Source organism: Rana temporaria, chromosome 2 (genome assembly GCF_905171775.1).
Source record: "Rana temporaria chromosome 2, aRanTem1.1, whole genome shotgun sequence".
Taxonomy (NCBI): Eukaryota; Metazoa; Chordata; class Amphibia; order Anura; family Ranidae; genus Rana; species Rana temporaria.
Genome location: NC_053490.1, coordinates 204672884 through 204697955, shown reverse-complemented (window position 1 = coordinate 204697955; position 25072 = coordinate 204672884). Strand labels below are relative to the sequence as shown.

General features: G+C 41.2%; 1 protein-coding gene across 10 annotated transcripts in view; it reads left to right on the top strand.

Moving 5' to 3' along the window:
• LOC120926401 (cohesin subunit SA-2-like) overlaps window positions 1-25072 on the top strand; it is a 112352-nt gene that overhangs the window by 73404 nt on the left and 13876 nt on the right. For 4 of the 10 annotated variants that reach the window (XM_040336278.1, XM_040336274.1, XM_040336276.1 and 1 more), the window contains 12 exons: window positions 551-640; window positions 1369-1572; window positions 5634-5707; window positions 6122-6209; window positions 6442-6522; window positions 8101-8193; window positions 8316-8472; window positions 11481-11623; window positions 11955-12056; window positions 18736-18881; window positions 20301-20426; window positions 24824-25014. In XM_040336278.1, the coding sequence (XP_040192212.1) occupies window positions 551-640; window positions 1369-1572; window positions 5634-5707; window positions 6122-6209; window positions 6442-6522; window positions 8101-8193; window positions 8316-8472; window positions 11481-11623; window positions 11955-12056; window positions 18736-18881; window positions 20301-20426; window positions 24824-25014 (1495 nt within the window). Of the gene's footprint in view, window positions 1-550; window positions 641-1368; window positions 1573-5633; window positions 5708-6121; window positions 6210-6441; window positions 6523-8100; window positions 8194-8315; window positions 8473-11480; window positions 11624-11954; window positions 12057-18735; window positions 18882-20300; window positions 20427-24823; window positions 25015-25072 lie in introns of those variants that run through there. The other 6 variants (XM_040336284.1, XM_040336277.1, XM_040336281.1 and 3 more) reach the window with 5 other exon arrangements.

Below are 25072 nucleotides of genomic sequence, written 5' to 3'. Positions count from 1 at the left end.
GAGAACTAACACATTAGTCGCTCAAGTTACACCAGAGCAACGTGGGACGCCTTTGCACAGTATATGGGGTTCTCAACAGATTATTCAAGCATTTAGAGATTCAGTCCGAGAAAAGTGCATATTAAAAAAAAAAATTATTCTTTCTTAGAAAGTTAGTTGCTGGTGTACATACCTTAATACGGTCATAGGGGATGCAAGGCAAGCTGAAGCATGTTTTTGTGAGAGCAGTGGATGGCTATACCTGATTTAGTCTAAGCCAGTTTATGTTAATTTCCCCATATGTGTTTATGTACTTACAAGTAAAAACTCATTACCTAAATATGGTGTTTGATTTGTGTATGTTCTGCCTGTGCATATTTGCAAAGATGAGTTAGAGCTTGGCTTTGGCTTACACCTGCCAATTAGGTGTTATGTCATATTTGCCATAAGGTGCATAGCAGTTCCTGTGAAGCATTGTTCTCTGTTAGTTGGGCCTCTTTTTCTGGCATGCATTTACTATTATTTAATAATATTTCTCATGCATTCTACTTGTGTCTGATTGTATTTACAGTTTTCATCAGATCCTGCTAAAATAATAAACCTCCTTCAAATCCCACAATATTTTGATATGGAGCTTTATTCCGAAACACATATGGAAAAGGTACACAAAATTGCCAGTGGAAATCTGATGATATGGCCACTTGATCTTTGATTGCATTAATTGTAGCTCCAAAAATGTCTATATTTACATTAACGTGGTTGTAATCCCTTACATGTACCCATTGAAGTGACTGACCTCAGAGATTAAACAAATCCTCCTACATAACTTCTACCTGTCTATCTGCAGTCTTCTCTTCTCCTACATCCATTTTGAGGGTTCAGAAAAAAGGGGTCAGAGAGCTGAAATTACACTCCATGAAGCTCAGTGAGGAGAGCTCTGAGAGCTGATTGGAGGAAAGAGACCCCCCCCTCCACACAGGAACAGACCTGAGGCTGTCAATCAGCTGGAAATCCCTCCCCTGTCACCTTTTTTTTCTTGGTGACAGGAAAACTTGTCAGAAGCGATTCATGCTGATAGCAGAGGAACGAATCAGCGGACAGAAATTACACTTAGTGCTCTTAACTGAGACAAGTACACACTATAGAGGGATATGCTCTGTTCATATTTCATGTCTGAGGTTTACAGCCACTTTAAATATTCAGATTCTTAAAACCTGTACTAATTTGTAGACCTTGAAGCTGGGCTGGGTGTGACACTGCTAAAATGGTGGAAAACAGTGTGGAAAGTCACTATACTTGTATTGCACATGTTTGTGCCTCAGTTCACTGATGTGTAAAGATTAATTCCTAAAAAAAATGAATATCTCATAACAGCAAATTGTTTTACAGAATTTGGAGGCTTTGTTAAAGCACATGGAACACATAGCTGTTAATCATTCAGATGCAGGGGTGCTTGAAATCTGTTCTAAGACATACAGCAGCCTGAGTAAAGAGAACCTGGAAATCCTTAGTGTGGTCAGCCTTTCCAAAAGACAAATGATTGACCATCTCTTTGACAATTTCAGCCAAATGCTGGATGATATTCTGCAGGAGGTAAGTTATAGGGCTAGTTTTAGTAGTGCTATATTATCTCAAGGTTAGTTTGGGTTAAATGGCTTATACAATTTCTATTTTCTTTATTTTTTTTTATTTTTTATAATCTTTCTGTTATTTCTTGCTGTTGTGCTTTAGCCCCTTTTGACCGCGCGACACATACTGTATATGGTGATAAAAGGATGAGCTTTCATGCCCACATGCCACACATACTATATACACTGATGGTTATCCGTTGTTTATGTGCTGAGAGCGAACTCACTGAATGCTTTCAGCACAAGGACCGAGCTGTCGCAGACAGCTTTCATTCTGGGTTACTTTTTGAGATCAATAGCTGGGGGGACCGGCTTCCTAACATGTGACCACCACACATACTATGTGTGTGTGGGTGTGTGTATATATATATATATATATATATAATATTTTATTATAAACTTCAGAGGGTGTCAAGCGTGTGTGGCGGCAACCAGGTGAGGAGTACAAAGTGTCTTGCCTACAGTCAAGCATGGTGGTGGGAGTATCATGGTCTGTGGCTGCATGAGTGCTGCCGGCACTGGGGAGCGACAGTTCATTGAGGGAACTCGTGGCTCAGTTTGTTGCGCACAATCCCCGAGCCGATTCATGTTGGTTACATTCATACATTCTTTGTTCTTCGTCGTCATCAAGCACGTCAGGATCCTCCTGTGCAACCTAGGCCTCAACCCCAGCTGGTAATCTGGACACTCCTTATGAATTGGAGCCGCCTCGGCCGCATCTCATCACGGGGTTCCAGACCATATCATCAAGAGATTAGGCAGGTGAAATTCCACCTGTTTTTCCCAGTACATCCCGAATCCTCAGGTAGAAATGTTGCAAGTATTTACCAAACTTGCTCAGTAAATAACACTAAACCAATAAAGAGCTTTCACCCCTACCTGAATGTTTTTGCCCCCTTTTTTGGTATAGCAGACCAGGGCACACTTCAGGTCTATTTCATGTTGTAAGTCTTGTGGCGTGTTTATTTGGTCCACATTCATCCCCGGTTGAAGGGCTTCAACCATAAATAAGAAGGCCAGTATGGTGGCCTTTTCAGGGCATTTGTCAGTTCATTTCTCTCCACAAGCATCTATTACTTATTTTGGGTATGCCCCTTTTTTTGGTATACCGACCAGCAGACCAGGGCACACTTCAGATCTATTTCATGTTGTAAGTCTTGCGTGTTTACGTGGTTCTTATCCATCTCGGCTGAAGGGTTTCAAAGATAAATAAATATATATATATATACATACAGTGTGTGTGTGTATAGGTATGTATGTATATACACTGTTCAAAAAAATAAAAGGAACACTTTGAAAACATATCAGATCTCAACGGGCAAAAATCTCATGCTGGATAACTATGCTGATATGGACTGGGTAATGTGTTAGGAATAAAAGAATGGCACATCATTTGATGGAAATAAAAATTATCCACCTACAGAGGGCTGAAATCATAGACACCCCGAAAATCAAAGTGAAAAAATTATGCAGCAAGCTAGTCCATTTTGCTGAAATTTCATTGCAACAACTCAAAATGGTCCTCAGTAGTTTGTATAGCCCCAAGTGCTTGTTTGCATGCCTTACAACATCAGGGCATGCTCCTAATGAGAAGACGAATGGTGTCCTAGCCTGCGAATGGTGTCCTGACCTGCCAATTCTGGTGTTCAATGGAAAATGCCAATCGAGCTCCACAGTGTCCGGCAGTGAGCATAGAGCACACTAGAGGACATCGGGCCCTCAGGCCACCCCCATGAAGTCTGTTTCTGATTGTTTGATCAGAGACATTCACACAAGTGGCCTGCTGGCAGTGCTCATCCTGTTCCTCCTTGCACAAAGGAGCAGATACCGGTCCTGCTGATGGGTTAAGGACCTTCTACGGCTCTGTCCAGCTCTCCTAGTGTAACTGCATGTCTCCTGGAATCTCCTCCATGCTCTTGAAACTGTGCTGGGAGACACGGCAAACCTTCTGGCAATGACACGTATTGATGTGCCATCCTGGAGGAGTTGGACTGCCTGTGCAACCTTTATAAGGTCCAAGTATCGCCTTGTGCTACCAATAGTGACACTGACCCTAGCCAAATGCAAAACGAGATGAGTAGGGAAAAAACAATGTCAGACACCTCCACCTGAAAAACCATTCCTGTTTTGGAGGTCGTCTCATTGTTGCCCATCTAGTGCACCTGTTGTTAATTTCGATTAACAGCAAAGCAGCTGAAACTGATTAACAACCCCCTCTGTATACACCCCTCCCCCTCTGCTACTTAACTGACCAGATCAATATCCCAGGAGTTCTGATTCAAAAGTGTTCCTTTAATTTTTTGAGCAGTGTATATCTATATCTATCTATCTATCTATCTATCTATCTATCTATCTATCTATCTATCTATCTATCTATCTATCTATATATATATATATATATATATATATATATATAAAAATATATCACCAATATGTCAGTATTTCTTAGTTTTGTTGCAGCCATAGTGGCAGAATGTAATAGTGTCAGCTGCCTGAAATTGTCACACTTTCTAGAAATAGTAAGAAGACTGATGAAAAGCTTTCGTGAATTTGGCATAGGCTTTCTAATCTGGCTTTAATACCAGAAAAAGTATCAGACATGCTTATTTAATCGCCCTGTGTTTGTACATGTAAGGTTGTACAAGCTGTCAAATGAAAAATGTAGCCTTGAAATGTAAGCAGGGAATCATCCTGCCTGCCCAGGGGTTCAGTTTTTGCTTCAGGCATTTACTGTAGTATGTAGTTGGTGATCTCAGCACAGCTTTTATTTGCTTGTTTGTAATGCAGGAGAGGCTGTACTCAGTATTTCCAAACACACCTACTGTAGGCTTCTCACTGTCCCTTGCATAAAAAGTCAGTATTAAGAATTCAGAGCTACTAATCCTGCATTGTAAGTCTAAGGGCCCTTTCACATGTACGGACAAACAGTCCGTTTTTAACAAGTCCGTAAACGGACTTGTAATGTATCCCTGTGGGATTGCAGACGTTAGCGGATTATGCATCCGCTAACGTCCGCAAAGATCCGCGTCCGCAAAGATCTGCTTTTGCGGACGGAAGAAAACCCTATTTTTCTTCCGTCTGGCGGAACGGATCGGATGAATACGGACACACGGTCCGTATTTATCCGATTCCCCATAGGGGAGAGCGGAGGAAAGACAGGGCGGTCTCTGCACAGTGTGCGGGGACCGCCCTGTCCGCCGACAGCTCAGCAGGGATTTACGGATGATCCCCGCTGAGCCGACGGACACACACGGGGCGGATCAATACGAATCCGCTCCGTGTGAAAGGGCCCTAAATGTGATTGGTGGTACAGCAGGGAGAAGGAGAGAGAGAGAGACAGAGACAGAGACAGGGAGCAGTTACATCCACTATACACATGAGGAGCTCTATGAAATATAGTTGCCGTGGATTAAAGAATCCTTATATTGAATGGATAAAAATAAATGGGACTTTCTGAGTTAAAGTGTATTGCCAAAACTTAGTTTTGTATAGAGTAGGCAACAATTAAGACCCTGTAAAAAAAAAAAAAAAATTGATGTATATGTTACAATGGAGACATCCATTCACTTCCTGTTCTGGGGACATAACAAGAAATGAGAGGAAATCTCTGCTGTCTGCACAACTTATGTGCAACTAGTGATGATGTCACCACAACGAGGTAATATATTTGCTTACAAAGGCATTTGGTGCACAGGAAATTGATTTATAACCTTTTTGGCTGTTGAGGAATATAATTAAATAGTGCACTTGTGCCCAGAGTTCAGCTTTGAGGAGACATAAAGGCATCTTTTTTTAGCATTCTTCTGTGTGTATACTGGACACAAGGTTAGATGTGCTGACATTTTTGTATACTTCTGTAACTTTTAAATCAATTAATTGATACTGTACTTTGGATATTTTCTAAAAGTTCTACATGTTTATCTATCAGTTTTACTAAAGGCTCCTTAAAATGAACTAACTCGTGATGTATGTTTAGTTGATTTATGTTTAGTATTGTAGTATTGTGTTATGTATATATTCTTTCAGGGAGAAAAGCCTCTGACTACAAAAGATGTGCACCCCATGTCCTGCACACTGAAAAGACTTGCAGCATTTCACAAGTGAGTCATACCACCATTATAATGTAATACACCCAACCTTATCTTGAGAATGGACATAATCTCTTTGTATGATCCACCATAATATTTAATAATAAAATAATAATGTCAGTTGTTTAGAGTTTCATAAAGGGTGATGTAGTGGAAAGGAGATACTTTATTACTTTTATCCCATAAGTAATGTCAGTGTAGTATGTGCACCGTAAATGGGGGAACACAGGAAAATCCCTTCCTACTTAACACTGTTCATTGTTAAGACAGCTGTACTGGAAAACACTTGTATTCTTTTCATTTGCAGTATTTTTGAAAGATTACACAGTGATAGTCTTTGAACACACACTAAAATAGTTCTTTGGATAAATATTATGTTTTGCCTCTTACCTTACTCTTTGCCTCTTACCTTACCTTACCTTACAGTGCTCATAACCTTAGTCAGTGGGATCTGTTCCAGAAGGCATTTAAATTATTCGAGTTTGATATGGAGCAACAAAGATTACCAGTACAGGTAAAATGCATAGATATTTATTTGAGATACAGTTTGGGAAGTTTTTAAATAATGAGTATTTACAGAAGTGTCACTTCATGATTACAATGACAAACTGATTGTGGATATTAACAGAATACTAAGCTAATATCACACATCAATTATACTTGAATAGCTAAAACAAACAGTACCAACCATAGAAATAAGTCGCATTTGTATAACCGCCTTTCTCCATTCTCTGTTTTTTGTGTAGCTTTTGCTGCCTGCTTTCCAGTGTATGTATTATGCCCTCCTTTGGCAGCTGATATCTGTCATAGAAGAGCCATACCAAAAGGTACTTTTATTTTGAAGCTGTACTAATCATTATGGGTTGCTTGGGTGATATTGGTGCTGGGACAAAGTCCTCTATCATCTAAGACGAGGATGCCAAAGGCATCCACAATCCTCCTTCCCCAGAGTCCTTTAACTCAGTGCTACAAAAACTAACACATTTAAACCACTAAGGCCTCTTTCACACTGGGGTGGGAGGTGCGGTGGCGGTAAAGCGCCGCTATTTTCAGTGCAGTGCTGTTTTACCCCCCGCTAGCGGCCGAAAAAGGGTTAATACCGCCCGCAATGCGCCTCTGCAGAGGCGCATTGCTGGTGGTATAGCCGTGGTTTCCCATTGCTTTCCATGGGAAGGAGCTCCAAAGATGCGGCTAGCAGGACTTTTGGAGCGGTCCTGCTAGCGCACTGCTCCAATGTGAAAGCCCTTGAAGAAACAGCAGCCGCTGTTTCAGGTCGGTTTGCTGGCGGCAAACCACCCCACTGTGTAAGGCCCCTTTTACACGGGGCGGATCAATAATGATCCGCCCCGTGAACCTCCGCTTGCTCAACAGGGATCGCTCCGTTGATCCCCCCTGAGCCGGCAGATGGCGGGGCGGTCCCCGCACACTGTGCAGGGACCGCCCTGTCTTTTCTCCGCTCTCCCCTGTTCAGCTGTTGCAGAACTACACATCCCATGAGGCATTGTAAAACTCTGACATTCACAGACATGACTAGGCATGATGGGAATTGTAGTTCCTGAACAACTGGATGGCCCTAGTTTGAAGACCCATGATCTGTGTTCAAGGATGTATGCCCGGGACACAGGGATTTTTGCGTTCTGGGCATACATCTCGAATGCATACAGCCCTAAATGCACCCATTTCCTGATACAGCATCCAGCCACGTCCAATTGCCATGTGTTTCAGCCTGTCATAGATCATAAGCGGTTGCTTTCAGCGAGCTGGTTGCTGTACCTGGGCATCCAAAAATGCCAGGATTTGACACACATGGGCCAGACCTAGCAGTCATTTATGAGTAAAAGCTACAGTAGTAGCTTTAATTTACAAATGAATGCAGAACAGGACCCAAACTGTCAAAAGTCAATGAAAATTACGCAGGGCAGCCATGCTTCTCCTGCCTCTGCCTGTCCCTGTGTGATATAAAGTTCAATGAAAGCATTGTATTTCTTGGAGCACTGATATCACACTTTCTTAACACTAACATTGGTTCATGGTTCATAGTTTGCAGTTTGCTTCTTTTATAATGCCTGCCAAAATCTACACAAAGATTGCTTGAGTAGAAATGTAACTTCAGATTGCTAAGAGAGCTGCCATAATGCAGGGGAATAATAGGTCATGCCATGTGACTGTTTGCCGGGTGTTCCCCATGGCTAACATGAGGTCACCAGCAACCTGCAGGAAGTAGACTTTGGCCAATAGAGAGAAGTTCACGCCTGAGATCTGTGTTTATATTCCATCATTTGATGGGTGAACGGTGATGGGTAGGGGTGATTTTGGACATTTTATAATGAAAGTTCACTGGAGACCCTTAAGCCTTGCAGACATTGATACACCTTTATATACAGCCATGTGTTCTGCTTTTCTAGGATGAAGCTAACATACTTAGGACAAAGGTAAATGACTTTTGTCAGCTTTGCAGGAAATACTTGAATCACAGAGATCAGTTGGCGAGGGAGCAGGTGAGTGTTACATGTGGTAAAATAGGGTAAAATTCATTTTGTGTTAGAATAATGAGCTAATGTAATTTTTTGAACAATATCATTTACAATATGTGCACATAACTATGAATACCTTCTTTCAGTCTTTCCTTTCCTTGTGTGACCTACTTTTGTTGCTAAGTAACAGAAGAGGAGGGATATTTTACCATGTGGATTCAGCACTGGAGTCAGAGCTTCTCTCATTTATCCTTCAACATGTCTTTCAAACTCCCCAAGCAGAAAAAGACAAAGGTGATTTTAGTGAGTCTAGTAATCTATTACAAGAAGATGTCATGACATCTAGTAATATAGTCCATCTGCATTTCACGAATGCTGTGTGAAGGGAATTATACATAAGTATGCATTACAAACTAATTGGTGCACATACAATTTTTTTTTTATTAAAACTCATACCTAAACATATACAAGTTTATGTATCAGGTCAGAACTTAAAAATATTTAAGTTTGAAAATATTTTGTTGCAGTATCCTCTAGTACCCAGCAGATTATCCCTTAACCACTTGCTTACTGGGCACATAAACCCCCTTCGTGCCCAGGCGAAATTTCAGCTTCCGGCACTGCGTCGCTTTAACTGACAATTGCGCGGTCGTGCAACGTGGCTCCCAAACAAAATTGACGTCCTTTTTTCCCCATAAATAGAGCTTTCTTTTGGTGGTATTTGATCACCTCTGCGGGTTTTATTTTTTGCGCTATAAACAAAAAAAGAGCGACAATTTAAAAAAAATATATATATTTTTTACTTGTTGCTATAATAAATATCCCAATTTTTTTTTAAAAAAAAATATTTTTTTTCTCAGTTAAGGCCGATACGTATTTTTTTACGTATTTTTGTAAAAAAATAAAAAAATCGCAATAAGTGACTGGTTTGCGCAAAAGTTATAGCACCTACAAAATAGGGGACAGAATTATGTTTTTTTTTTATTATTTTTTTTTTTACTAGTACTGGCGGCGATCTGCGATTTTTATTGGGACTGCGATATTGCGACGGACGTATCGGACACTTTTGACACAAATTTGGAACCATTCACATTTATACAGCGATCAGTGCTATAAAAATGCACTAATTACTGTATAAATGTGACTGGCAGTGAAGGGGTTAACACTAGGGGGTGAGGAAGGGGTTAAATGTGTAACCTGGGTGTGTTCTAACTGTGTGGGGGGAGGGGGGTGACTGGGGGAGGTGACCCTATGTACAATGGACACAGATCGGTCTCCTCTCCTCTGACAGCACGTGGAGCTCTGTGTTTACACACAGAGCTCCACGTCCCTGCTGTGTTCCCGACGATCGCGTGTACCCGGCGGACATCGCGGCCGCCAGGTACATGCATCAGCTTCCCAGCGATGCGCCAGGACAGTGTTTACCCGCTGCGCGCCCCCCAGAGGCGCGCGCAGGTAATGCACTTTAAATTACGTCCAAAGACGTCCAGTTGGCACCTGAGAGCCGCGCTGTTGACGTCTTTTGTCAATAGCGCGGATCTCAAGTGGTTAAAGAATACTGCCAATCGGGGCTGCTGATAAGGCAGTACAGGCAGTACAGCCAGCCTTCCTCCCCCTCCTTACGGCTTCATTGCAGTGGGATTGGTTCTAGTATTTGCACCCCCCCCGGGCGTTATTCAAACGTTTTTCAGGCGCTTTGGCGTTAAAAAAAAAACCTGTAAAGCGCCTGAAAGAAGCCTCATCTGCAATCCCAATGTGAAAGCCTGAGTGCTTTCAGAGCCCTTTCACACTGCCAGCGCCCGAAAAACGCTGGTAAAGCACCGCTAAGACCCTAAGGTTTTAGGGCGTTTTTGCAGTGCCTCAGTGTGAAAGGGTAAGGCATTTTTACCGCACTTTCAATTAATTTCCATGGAGAGGGGCGTTTTTGGAGCGTTTTTTTTCAGCGCCCAAAAGCTGCTCCAAAGATGCTGCTTGCAGGACTCAGTGTGAAAGGGTCCATTGAGATGCATGGAGAGCATTTTATGAGCGTTTTAATAGCGCTATTTTTAACGCTAAAACTATGTCAAAAAGCTTCAGTGTGAAAGGGGTCTTAGTGTATTTTTAGCAAAAATATAATTTAATTCTTTCCAAGGTGGGGTGGGGGGTGTATGGTGCCCTGTGTTTTATAACAGTAGCCCTGCAGCCAATCATTATGAAATGTATGTAAATATTAAACTTGTGATTTTCTGCATATAGATTTGAGTGTTTTTAATGAAGTGACCTTATTGTACAAAGATAGCTTATTATGGGCTAATTGTGGAATAGTGCATATGCTTCTTTGGTTAGGGTGGTTCTTAATTACTGTGGATTATCTGTGAACTCTTATTGGTTAATGTTCTGCTGTATTTGAATAGAATTACCCTTTTATATATTTCCTTGTCAAAGATTGACTATTTTTGAACTTCCCAGTCCCCCATCTATTTAAAGTAGAATTCCAGTAAAACCCTATCTACTCTTAAAAAACACTCTCTCCCCCTTCCTAAAACCTATTCTGACCAACCTGTGTAATTAAAGATCTGTATAATTACTATTTTCAGGCCACTCCGGTCTGGTCATGTGACCGACTCCCCTCTGTCAGCTGGCTGCAGCGGATAGAGCAGCTACAACAGATGGGCCATAGTAAGCCTATGGGTGAGGTCAGCACTCAGGCATTACCAGTCGTTGCCGAGCACTCTCTCCATTCCCCTGCAGCTGCCCCAGGCAGACACATGGGAGACTGGACCAGAGCCGCCTGAAAATAGGTAAGTATACATAACTTTTCTTATACAGGTTAGTCAAAATAGGTGTTAGAAGAGGGGGAAAGCAGCATTTTTAGGAGTAGTTCGAGTTGGAACAGAATTTTACTTTGGATTTACTTTTATTTTGGATTAAGACTAAAAACAAAAACATGCTATAGCTGGGATCTAGTCCAGACCTTACTCGGTTATTACCTGTCCCCGTTGTCTCCTCCTTTTTTTAATGCTGTTTTTCTCATTCCTTAAAACCACAAAATCTAGTAGGCAGGACCAAATGTATACATAGACTGGTTACTTAAGCTTTGAAGCCTCAGTAACCAGTCTCCTATATGTTTAGTTTTTTAAGACTATCACTGGAGGTAAAAAGGTCATCACTGAATCATGTTCCAGCAGCAGTACATACCAGGGGCCCAGGATTAATTTAAAAAAAAAATGTTTAAGGGTACTGTATACTGGAGTGCTGATGTGCTATTGCTTTTTAAATGTTGAATAGATAGTGTGTAAGAGGTAATTATCATTTATTATTTTATTATGCAGCAATGTCTGCAGATAAAGATGAGGACGCAACCCTGATCATTCTACACAGGAGAAGGATGCTGCTGGCTCTTTATTGCAAAATGATAACCTCCAGTGTAGTAGAGATGTCAGCTGTAGCAGAGATTTACAAGCATTATATGAAGGTAAATTACACTCTTCGTATGCAGTCTTGCACGCCGGGGTTTTCTTTCTTGGGTATATGGATGAACATTTACTAGAATTTACTAGAATTTACTAGAATGCATATATTTTTCTGCAGACCAAACACAAACAGTTTTATGGCAGATATCTTTAATATTTTTGGAAATTATTTACATTTCCGTCTTGCATTATTATTATTATTATATTATTGGTTTATTATTATTATAATGTTCAACCTATTAAATTATAAAACCATTTTAAGAAGTATATAACTTATGCATCTGGAGCTGTGTAACTGTTACAATCTAGGCTTTTTTTTATTAACTACTGTAGACCTACAATGACTTTGGTGATATAATTAAGGAAACCTTGAGTAGAACAAGACAGATCAACAGAATAGAGAGTGCAAAAACATTGGTCCTTTGTTTGAAAAAGGTAAGGAGATTATACATTTATGTGTAGAAATTGTAATACTTTTTACTGATGTCATTACCCAGGACAGACCATTGTGAATTTCCCCCTAACACTTGTAAGGACACATGAAATCTGCTGTTGGTATAAATAAACAAGGGTAGCGACAGCAATAAACTAAGGCTACAGAGGGAATTTAAGTTGTTCATAGACATGCTGACATTCTCTTTAGGCCATATAGGAATATACACAATCTGCCTTTGCCAAACATATCACTGGGTTTCTAGGGCCAAGTCCTTGCTTCTCAAGGGCCCATTAACTTTTACATTAATTCATTCCTATCCTCAACTAATAATTACAATATCTCCTGTGTGGTGTGCGCATACCTTGGGCTAAGTGCAGCCATTCTATTTTAAAGTGGATGTAAACCCTCACATATACCCAGTGAAGTGAACAGCCTCAGATGATACACAGAGATGAAACAAATCCTCCTACATAAGTTTTACATGTATATCTGCTGTCTTCAGCTTTATATATTCTTTAGAAAGTGCACATTGTGTTAGAGATTTTCTCTTCCTGTTCAGCTCTGGGAGTGGATTCTTGGCATACAGCCAAGACAGCTGATTGGAGGAAAGGCACACACCCCCACTCCACATAGGCAGAGACTTGCTGTGCTGTGACAAGGTAAGCTCTCTTCTAATCTATTTATAGCAACCTCCCTCCACACAAATTTAATGCTGGTTTTATCTTGGCTGATGGAGAACTTGTCAGAGGTTATCATGCTGATAACAGAGCAACAAAACAGCAGAAACACACATGACTCAGGGCTTTGGAGAGGGATAAGAAAAAACTGCAGATATATGTGCTTAGGTTAAATTTCATGAATCAGGTTTACATCCACTTTAACCACTTAAGGACCGCCTCCTGCACGTATACGTCGGCAGAATGGCACGGCTGGGCACAAGCACGTACCTGTACGTCCTCTTTAAGTGTCCAGCCGCGGCGACCGACCCGGTCCGAAGCTCCGTGATCGTGGGACCCGTGGACCCGATCTCCGCTGGAGTCCCGTGATCGGTCCTCGGAGCTGAAGAACGAGGAGAGCTGTGTGTAAACACAGCTTCCCCGTTCTTCACTGTAGCGCTGTCATTGATCGTGTGTTCCCTGGATATATAGGGAAGCACGATCAATGACATCACACGTCCAGCCCTGCCCCCCTACAGTTAGAAACACATATGAGGTCACACTTAACCCCTTCAGCGCCCCCCTAGTGGTTAACTCCCAAACTGCAACTGTCATTTTCACAGTAAACAATGCATTTTTATAGCATTTTTGCTGTGAAAATTAAAATTTTCCCAAAAATGTGTCAAAATTGTCCGATGTGTCCGCCATAATGTCGCGGTCATGAAAAAATTTGCTGATCGCCTCCATTAGTAGTAAAAAAATAATTATTAATAAAAATGCAATAAAACTATTCCTATTTTGTAAACACTATACATTTTGCGCAAACCAATCGATAAACGCTTATTGCGATTTTCTTTTACCAAAAATAGGTAGAAGAATACGTATTGGCTAAAACTGAGGACATTTTTTTTTTTATATATATATATTTTTGGGGGATATTTATTATAGCAAAAAGGAAAAAATATTGCATTTTTTTCAAAATTATCGCTCTATTTCTGTTTATAGCGCAAAAAATAAAAACCGCAGAGGTGATCAAGTACCACCAAAAGAAAGCTCTATTTGTGGGAAAAAAAGGACGCCAATTTTGTTTGGGAGCCACGTCGCACAACCGCGCAATTGTCAGTTAAAGGGACGCAGTGCCGAATCGCAAAAACTGGCCGGGTCCTTTATCTGCATTTTGGTCCGGGTCTTAAGTGGTTAATGTCGCTTATGGTTATGATTAATGAAAACAAATTAAAAATGGGGTTGTTGTCCATAACAATGCTTGAGCATTGGCCTTCAGTTTGTAACCTGCTCTAAAATGAGTACAAGTATCATACAAAAGCTGTCTCCCAAAACTATTTGCCCATATAAAAATGTAAACTTTAATTCATCAGTTCACAGAGTAAACAAAAAAAAAATCATAATAAACATTGAAAGTGTAGAATCCCCCAAAAGCATTAACATACATTGATACCAATAATATAGAAAATTACAATGTATTCATGGCTGAATAAGGAGAAGTCCAGCCTGAGCTATTTAGTCTGGGCTTCTCATAAGGGTCACAGGAGTGCAATTTGTTTTGCACTCCTGTGCCCCGTTTTCAGCATAGATTGGTCTGAAGTCCGCTCTCCACTGATGTCACTGCAATCAGCCGCTTAGAGGTTGAGACGGCTGCACCCTGCCCCTCCACAGTTCAGCCCCCCCAATGAGCGTGGAGGAACAGAGCAGGAGAGATGCTGACTGACAGTCAGCATCTCTCCTCTCGGGGAGGAATGAGAACCGAGGCATCCGCGGTGTTCTGTGGCTTGGGTTCTCAGTGCAGAGAGGTGGGGGGTCAGCTGCAGCATCGGTCTAATGCTGCATCCACCGACGTAAGTATGAAAATAAAAAAAAGTACATATACCTTTTCTTCAGTACATAATCTATGCTAAAGGAGAAATTCCTAGGACTTTACAAATAAATGTGAAAAGTGTGGTGTGGATTTGTATTTAGCCCCCTTTACTTTGATACCCCTAACTAAAATTTAGTATAACCAACTGCCTTCAGAAGTCATCTAATTAGTAAAGCGACTCCACCTGTGTGTATGGCACAACTGCAAACCTACCAAGACGTTGCCGTCCACCTAAACTGACAGGCCAGCAAGTAGAGCATTAATCAGAGAAGCAGCCAAGAGGCCCATGGTAACTCTGGAAGAGCTTCAGAGATCCACAGCTCAGGTGAGAGAATCTGTCCACAGGACAACTATTAGTCGTGCACTCCACAAATCTGGCCTATGGAAGAGTGGCAAGAAAAAAGCCATTGTTGAAAGAAAGACATAAGAAGTCCCGTTTGCAGTTTGCGAGAAGTTGTGTGGGGGGACACAGCAAACATGTGAAAGAAGGGTCTCTGGTCTGATGATACCAAAATGTAACTTTTTGGCCTAAAAGCAAAACGCTATGTGCGGCGGAAAACTAACACGGCACAACACCCTGAACACGCCATCCCCACCGTGAAACATGGTGGTGGCAGCATCATTTCGTGGGGATGCTTTTCTTCAGCAGGGACAGGGAAGCTGGTCAGAGATGAAGGGAAGATGGATGGAGCCAAATATAGGGCAATCTTAGAAGAAAACATGTTAGAGTCTGCAAAAGACTTGAGACTGGGGCGGAGCCGCGGAGGTTCACCTTCCAGCAGGATAATGACCCTAAACATAAAGCCAGAGCTGCAATGAAATAGTTTAGATCAAAGCATATTCATGTGTTAGAATGGTCCAGTCAAAGTCTAGACCTAAATCCAATTGAGAATCTGACAAAGCTTGAGCTATTTTGAAAAGAAGAATGGGCAAAAAAGTCACTCTCTAGATGTACAAAGCTGGTAGAGACATGCCCAAAAAGACTTGAAGCTGTAATTGCAGTGAAAGGTGGTTCTACAAAGTACTGATTCAAGGGGGACTGAATACAAATGCACACCACACTTTTCACATATTTATTTGTAAAAATATTTGAAAACCATTTATCATTTTCCTTCCACAATTATGTACCACTTTGTGTTGGTTTATCACATAAAATCCCAATAAAATACATTTATGTTTTTGGTTGTAACATGACAAAATTTGTAAAATTTCAAGGGGTATGAATACTTTTTCAAGGCACTGTATGTCACAAAATAAATACAAAGGGCCAGATTCACAAAAGAGATACGACGGCGTATCTCCTGATACGCCGTCGTATCTCTGTGATCCGCCCGTCCTAACTATGCGGCTGATTCATAGAATCAGTTACGCATAGATAGCCCTAAGATCCGACAGGTGTAATTGACTTACACCGCCGGATCTTAGGATGCAATTCTAGGCCGGCCGCTAGGTGGCAAGGCCATTGCGGTCGGCATAGAATATGCAAATGACTAGTTACGGCGATTCACGAACGTCCGCGATGCCCGTCGATCTTAATTTACGTTGTTTCCGTAGCGATACGCGTCGTAAAGTTAGGGCTGCCCCCTAGGTGTTCTAAGCCATGTTAAGTATGGCCGTCGTTCCCGCGTCGAAATTTAAAAAATCACGTCGTTTGCGTAAGTCGTCCGTGAATGTCGCTGGACGCCATTTATGTTAACGTCTAAACAAATGACGTCCGTGCAACGTCATTTAGCGCAATGCACGTCGGGTAATTTTCCCCGACGGAGCATGCGCAGTACGTTCGGCGCGGGAACGCGCCTAATTTAAATGGTGCCCGCCCCATTTGAATTAGGCGGGATTGCGCCGAGCGGATTTAAGTTACACCGCCGCAAGTTTACCGGTAAGAGCTTTGTGAATCAGGCACTTACGCTGTAAACTTGCGGTAGTGTAACGTAAATCAGATACGTTACGCCGCCGTGGAGCAACGTAATTCTCTCTGAATCTGGCCCAATATTCTCAGGGCTAATATAACAGTGAAACAGATATCAGCAACATAGAGAGTAAAGTGCTAAATTTCCTATTTATTTGCTAAAATACAGGCTTTTCTCCTTCTTCCTTGACTTCCCTCCCCTTTCCTCTCCCTCCTTTTTTACTCCTATTCTCTTTGCCTTCTCCTTGCACAGGTCTTTCCTAGGTGACTGTCTGGATCTAACCTGTTCACACATGTGATGTGTTATGCAGTACTGAGATCCTCTATTCTGACTTGATCTCTGTTACACTGATCTAGGGTGCTCTCCAGAAATAAAATCACATTCTTCTTTGTCCTTTTGTGCTTATTGAACGTATATTGATAATAATGTTGCTCACTGTACTCCACTTATTTTTCTGTATGCACAACATGAATTGTTTGCTCTGTACAACTTTTAAAAATAAATGAACCACTTGCTGCAGTTTTACGTATATATACATGATCCCGCACTTCTGCCTGCAGGGGGCGTGCATGCCGCTTCTGCTGTAAATATTTACAGTAGAATGCCAATCTGCGGGTGCCAGGCACTTGATGTCTGCTGACACCTGCCGATCGTTGGGAAGAGACTCAGAACGGAGCTCTGCCTTTGTAAACAAAGCAGAGTTCCATTCTGATAGGGAGGAAGGTATGGATTCTGTGTTCCTGCACAGCTCTCACTTAAATTCATCTCTTCCCCTAGTAAAAACAGCACATACAGTACAGAAACACTGGCTAGGCACACAGTTAACCCTTTTATTCCCTAAATGTTTAACCCCCTTCTCAGCCAGTACCATTAGTACTCGGCTCCCAGTACACAGCGGGAGCCAATTGGCAGGCATAGCGCGACTCACGCATGCGCCGTAGGGAAGCCGGGCAGTATAGCCGGAGCGCTTCACTTCCTGGTTCCCTCACCGAGGATGGCGGTGGGGCAGCAGAGTGATGAACGACCGCTCGTCCTCTGCTGCGGACGGCGCTGGATTCCAGGACAGGTAAGTGTCCTAATATTAAAAGTCAGCAGCTGCAGTATTTGTAGCTGCTGGCTTTTAATATTTTTTTTTCAGCGGAGCTCCGCTTTAATTTGCATCGTAGTAACTGTGGGCCAAACAAGTTATTTTTCTTGGAGCTTGCATTCAATGAACCCACTGCTGTTTATATGCTCATGATTTACAGTATGCTTTACTTTTCAAATGAAAGAAGCTGAAACTGGCAATTCTTAGAAAATGAGGTATAATATTTTGTTTCTGGACACAATACTGTATATACTTCCTGATTCTGTAGTCAACATAACAGTGGAATAAAAAATATTTTCTGCAGAGGTGTACTTTGTATTACTAGATGTTTGAAAACAACCGCTGGTAGAATTATAATTTATTATATTAATATATTACAGAACACAAATAGTGCAATAATATTGTGTTTGGCCCCTTTCACACGGGGCGGATCAGTAATGAGAAAAAGCGGACATATGGTCTGCACGTGTGAAAGGGGCCTTAGTCTTATTCAGTAAGGCAAAGAGCAAGTGCGGTAACCCTTGGCAACCAATTAATATTCATATTCCAGTCTTTTGACTTCAACAATTGTAATCTTATTGGCTGCTAAGGGTTCCAGCACATTGGCCTTCAAGTTTGCTTTTTTGCACTGCCTTGCTGAATAATCTGGTACTAGTGCAATTAGTCAAAATATGTCAGCAGAGAGTGAGGGTGAATGCCATTTACATTATGTACCATGTAAGGTAATAGATAATGATTTCTCTGAATCAGTGTCAGCTGTATGTCATATATGTAGAAATACAATGTACTTAGGAAGATTATCAGTCATCAGATTTGGCAGGCAGCTTCTATTTTGCGGCTTTTAATTGAAAGCACTAGAAGATATAACCGTGTGTGATTTGTGACAGGATTGCATGTTTCCTGGCTGATCTAGAAACATAATTGAAAGCATGACTTATCACGTCGTCAGGCTTGTTATTAGAGGAATACAAATGCTTGCCATTTCATTCAGTTGCATTGTAAATAGCCCCCCCTTGACACCAGGGAGGAAGGTCATTGAGAGACAGCTGAAAATGAATGCAAATTAACAAAACTGAATGTCCTTGTTCCTTAAAAAGACCTGACCCGTCACAGCTCTGCTTTCTTTTCTCTGACATGGTGATGTGATTGCAGCTGTTTCTGGAGCACAGAGAAGCACATGACAGTGCCACCCCGTCCCCCACGTCATTCACTAACATAAAGGAGCTGGCTCGCCGCTTTTCTCTAACGTTTGGCATGGACCACGTGAAATCCAGAGAATCTATTGCTATGATGCACAAGTATGTGAAGTGGAGGTTTTCCCCTTACATTCACTATGCTATTTATACCATTACACAGAACTACAAGCAAAGCTACATTAGCCTGAGGCCATTTAAAGTACATTGGCCCTCGTGTATAAGAGTGTCTAAAGTTTATTAAATATTTTTTGTTGCCCATAGCAACCAACCAGATTTTTCTCCTGTCCTCACCTACACTGCATTTCAAACATGAAAGAGAGCAAGAAAAACCTAGCTCAGACACTTTATACAGTTTTCTAGCTGACCAGAGACATTAAAAAACAAAAAAACAAGAGTTAACCAGTACTAATGGTTAAAGTGTTATTTTAAATTTCAGCGTAGCATTGGATATTGAATGTTGCATAAAACAGACAAAGTAATATTTTGCATATGATAGTTCAGACTAATGGGTAGATTCAGATAGATTATCGGATCTTTAGATCCGCTAAGCAAACAGAATATTGGCATGCATTAAAAAGGGATTTCACTCCAGAGATAAAACGATAATTCTCCCACTCTACAAGACTCTGGTCCGGCCCCATCTTAAATATGCTGTTCAGTTCTGGGCACCAGTCCTCAGGAAGGATGTGCTGGAACTGGAGAGAGTCCAGAGAAGGGCAACACAACTAATTAAGGGAATAGAGGACCTCAGCTAGGGGGAAAGATTACAAACACTGAACTTATTCTCTCTGGAGAGGAAAGGCTTGAGAGGGGATATGATATCCATGTACAAATACTGTACTGGGGACCCTAGCATAGGGAACCATTTTTTTAGTGAAAGGGAATTTAAAAAGACATGTGGCCATTCACTTAAGTTGGAAGAGAAGACGTTTACCATAAACTGTGTAGAGGGTTCGGTTCTTTACTGAATGTGGAATTCTCTTCCACAAATGGTGGTATCAGCGGGGAGCATCGATAGTTTCAAAAAACTTTTAGATGGGCACCTCAACGACCACAACATACAGGGATATACAATGTACTATTGACAAACACACACACACGCAGGTTGAACAAGATGAACTGATGTCTTTTTTTTCAACCTCACCAACTATGTAAGGTATTTTTTTTTCTGAATTGGAATAGTAATCCCAGCTCTTCAGAAAACATACTTTTTAGAGGAAGAAAATAGGCATACATAAATAGGTATATTTAAAAGGACCCATAGGAAGGATTCGTTTTCTTACCTGATCAGACTACTGTAAATTGAAAGCTGATTGGTTGCTATAGGTTATTGCACTTTGCACATAGTTATTGGAATGCTTAGAAGATTTCAGACAGAAAAATTGACAGAAATGTTATCTCTTTTTTGAAAAAAATGTCTGGAGTTAGGCATTATATAGACACATGTTTCACTAAAATTCCTTATTAAACGGTGAAATTTATTAATCTTAACTTTCATCCTTTTTGTTCCTACTTTGTAAGGCAAGGAATTGAATTTGCTTTCAAAGAGTCAGCAAAAGAAGATGGTCTACCACCTCCTAACTTGCCATTCCTTGTCCTCATCAGTGAATTCTCCAATAAACTCCTTCGAGCTGACAAGAGGCTGGTGTAAGCTGTCTTTTCTGCATACTGGAAATTATTGATAAAATAACATATGGGTTTCCATGATCTTCATAAACTAAACTTTACTATACCTTTCTTGGCAACAATTCAAAGCCTCAGTACTGAATTCGATATGGCTCACATTTATAATTTTTTTTAAACATATTGTGCATGGCTGAATAGCCTTCACAGGAACCTGCAGATATACAACTTTTGCAGCCTGATGCCTTGTACACACGATCAGTTTTCCTGTCGGTAAAAAGTCCACCGGGAAAACCGAGGGGAAAACTGAGAACCTGCTCGGTAGCTTTTTCCACCTACACACGGCCGGGTTTCCCAGGAGGAAGACTGCCATTAGAGCTTTGGTCGGGAAACCCGGCCGTGTGTATGCTGCACCGCAGGTTTTCCCCATAGGGAAACTGCTGGCTTAAAAACCGCCGGGAATGCCGGCGGGAAAAAAAGAGAACATGTTCCCGGTGGTTTTCCTGTCAGGAAAACTGCGATGGAGCATAAAAAACGGCCGGGATTCCTGGCCAAAAGCTCTCATGGCAGTTTTCCTGCTAGGAAAACCAGTCATGTGTACGAGGCATAAAGCAACACTCCCCTGCTAGGGACACTTTTTTTTCCACAGAACTTTTTTCTAGCCTTAACCTGGCTAGATATTGTACAAATGTGAGATGTCTTTTCTTTTACTGATGATGGAAAAATATATGTGGCTTAAACTATACAGGGAAAAGCTACATCTTTCCATCTGGCGCCTTTACACTGTTTGCATTCACTGTGCATTTCTGCATGTGTGTTTTTTTTTTGAAAATTGTGGCATGCTCTACTTTTTTTAAATGGACATAGAAGTACTGCAGTTGCATAAACTATTCATTTTTATTGCATATGTATTTGTACTGCGTTTATGCTGTGGTTAACCACTTCAGTACTGGAACCTTTTACCACTTTTACCCCTTTCCTGCCCAGCCAGCTTTCAGCGCTATCACACTTTGACAATTGCGTAGTCGTGCAATACTGTACCCATATGAAGTTTTTTTCTTTATTTTTTCTTAGAGTCGGTTCACACATAGGCGGCACGACTTCAGGGGCGACTCTGCAAGTCGTCCAGAGGACGACTTCAGAGGCGATTCGCAAAACAACTTCTGTATAGAAGTCAATGCAGATCGCCCCGAGCCGTCCCCGAAATACTACAGGAACCTTTTTTCCATGTCGGAGCGACTTGCGTCGCTCCTATTAGAACGGTTCCATTGCATTCAATGGGACGCGACACGTCAGGCGGCTGAGCCGCCTGTCGTGTCGCCCCAGTGTGAACCGGGTCTTACACAAAAAAAATAAGTTATACATAGTGAAGTATTGCAAAATAAACATGCAAATAATATGGCTGTTGCTGAACTAAGTGCCACCACCACCAGATCACCTAATAAATTGAAGGCTTACCAGAAGCCAAGTAATATGAGCTTGTGGCTATAAACCCTAGCCAGGGCCTTTGTATGACGAAACGTACGTCGGGAAGGTGACGTGCTGACATATGACGTGACGATCCGAGTGGAACGGGCGTTCGAGTAAGCCGGCTGGCTTTACATTTTCTATGCTTTTATTCATCCGAATTTCTGTAAGTGCAACTTTTATTAAACTTGGGAGGATTTTTTCAACGTACTTCACTATGTGGGCTCTTTTATTTCTTTCTGGTCAATTATCGCTGGTGTGATATCTGGAGGATCTGTAGGACATCTGGGTCAGCAGCCGGTCCATACAAAGGCCCTGGCTAGGGTTTATAGCCACAAGCTCATATTACTTGGCTTCTGGTAAGACTTCAATTTATTAGGTGATCTGGTGGTGGTGGCACTTAATTCAGCAACAGCCATATTATTTGCATGTTTATTTTGCAATACTTCACTATGTATACCTTATTTTTTTGATACACATAACCTACTGATGATCCATCTGGAGGTTTCCTTAATCCATTTATATCCGGTGCGGACTACTTAAAGGCCCAGGCTGGGGTTTACAAATACCTTGTTTTCAAGTTTATTTCAAGTACACTCTCTATTTTTTATGCTTTGTAAGAATTGTATAAGGTTTGAATGTACTTTATGGATAATAAAAACAGGACATAATGGTAATATTTTTTTCTTAAAATACCAGGTTTGCGTATCAAAATAACATGTTATGTTAGATATAGTTTTCCTAGAAATATTTGTTTGTATGAATGTAATTAAATAATAAAGGCAAAACTTTTTTTTCCGTTTTGGACACAGTGGAGATAGATTAAAACACCAGTCATGTTTTTATTGCTGTCTGTGCCCCCATTATGGAGATTCACACTCTATTTGTTATGTTTACTGTTATCTCTGAAAGTGAAAGTAAATCCCAAATTATGGGTTGTCCCCACAACAGTAATAGAGGGGAATGTTCTAATGGGGACACTAGTTCATTGGACCCCGGTGACAACCAGGAATTCCCTCACTTTGGAGTGATTTCCTCTCACTTCCTGTTTTTGCTATTAGACAAGTGAAGTGAAGGGAAATCTCCCCAATAGGACACAGATAAAAAAAAAAAAAAATTCCCTTAGGGTCCTTTCACACGTGGCAGATCCATGCAGGGCTCCGCTTTGCTCAGCGGGGATCGCTCCGCTGATCCCCGCTGAGCAGGAAGATGACAGGTCAGTCTCTGCACACTGTGCAGGGACCGACCTGTCAGAGCACCACTCTCCCCTATGGGGGATCGGATGATGACCGTTGTCACCTGATTCTATCCGCCAGACGGAAGGAAAAGTGGGGTTTTCCTCCGTCACACTTTGGCGGATCGGATGTCAGCGGGCATGTCACCGCTGACATCTGTGGCTCCATAGAGGAGCACAGAGTGCCCGTTCAGGTTCACCTAAAAAACTGGCAGGTGGACCTGAACGGTCCGCCCATGTGAAAGGGCCCTTACTCTATCCAAAATAAAAAAGTTTTGCCTGTAGTTCTACTTTAGGTACATAAAATACATACAGATACACAAATAAGCCTAAGGCATGCCATACATAAATTGAATCTCAGTTGGTTCCTGCTGAACCGGCTGAGATTCGAACCATGTATGAGCAGCCTGAATGTACCAATCAACTTGGATACAACCAGCTTGTTGGATTTTACTTGCAATAATCGCTGGTAGCTGCTTTAGCCATTAGCAATATTCACTGTCTTCTCCTGACGGGGATGGCTTCCCTTGCTGGGAGAATACAATGGCTTGGCAGGTGGGATTCCTGCATCAGCACTGTCTGTAGCCAGTGGTTGCAGGAAAGAAACTTGCACCATGTATTGGCTTAAAAGGTTTGAAAATAGGTTTCAAAGATGGTTTCCTAAACACATTCCGAGAAGACTATCGCTGGAGTCTTTATGTACTTGGTATAATAGAACAGTTTTCATTGTTGCAAGTCTCATTATACTGTATTTAATTCACTATTGTCTCTGGACTGAAATGGGAGGCAGTTTCCAGAAGGCTGACATATATGAAAGTTAGCCTGGCATTGATGGTTAAAAATAAATAAAAGTCTCTACTATTTTAGTCCCACAGAGTCCTCTATTTCCAGTATTACTATGCATTTTAATGAAAGAGTACAGACATATCACTGGTGTTCTGTAGGTTTTCAGCGACTCATCTACTGATAGTAGAAATGTCAATCCAGACTAGAATTCCTCTTAAGAAATAAGGACATTTCACGGCTCTATTAAGTCCAACTAGGTGTCATACATCAAAAATACTGACACAGGAATTATACTCGCTGTTTAGCTGGTTTTGATGATGCTGTATTTTTTTCATAGTACAGTTAGAGTGACTAATGCTTCCCTTTCCCTGGATAGGAACATATATGCATGACTCATCTGTGTCATTCTGTAATAATACTTGTATTACTATAGAATATCTTCTCCCTGTGGAAGACATCTGTACAGATTCAATCCGACATCCTGCGTGCTGCTGATTGCCATTACTAAATTTCTACATTAACGTGTACTTTGTGCTCTGCATTGATGGGAATAGGTGAAATTATTTACATTTTAAGTGTGGACATCTAGTTAAACATTCACTAGGGGAAGTGGAGAATAATTTTTTATATTTTTTTATTTAACGTCCCCCATATTTTACTTCTGGTGTAGTAATTTACCTTTGCCTACCCTTTAACATGCTAATTTTACACCTTGCATAGAACTGACGGACTTGGGAAATGGCAAGTCCCACTGTATATTTGTTATGTGTTCCTATTTACACAGCATACGTTAAATTTAAATCAATGGGGTTGATTTACTAAAGGCAATTAGACTGTGCACTTTGCAAGAGCAGTTGCTCCACTTTATTGACAGATATATACTGTACATTTTTGTCATTATATTTTGTGCTCACACAAGTTTTCTCCTTGACAGGTATGGTTACTTACAGAGGTTTGACAATTGGCACATGATGCATAAAGGATCTGAATGGAATCCACTGGTCATGTACAGTAATTCTCTGTTAGATAACCATGATGAAGAAAGTTCTCTAACAGGCAGTGCCTTTTCTAGAGACCATTTGATTTCGGGCACATCCCAACAGTTAAAAAGAAAATCAACTTATGGTATGATGATATTTAATATATTGGCATATTTCAGTTTTATTTTAAATGTTACTGTCAT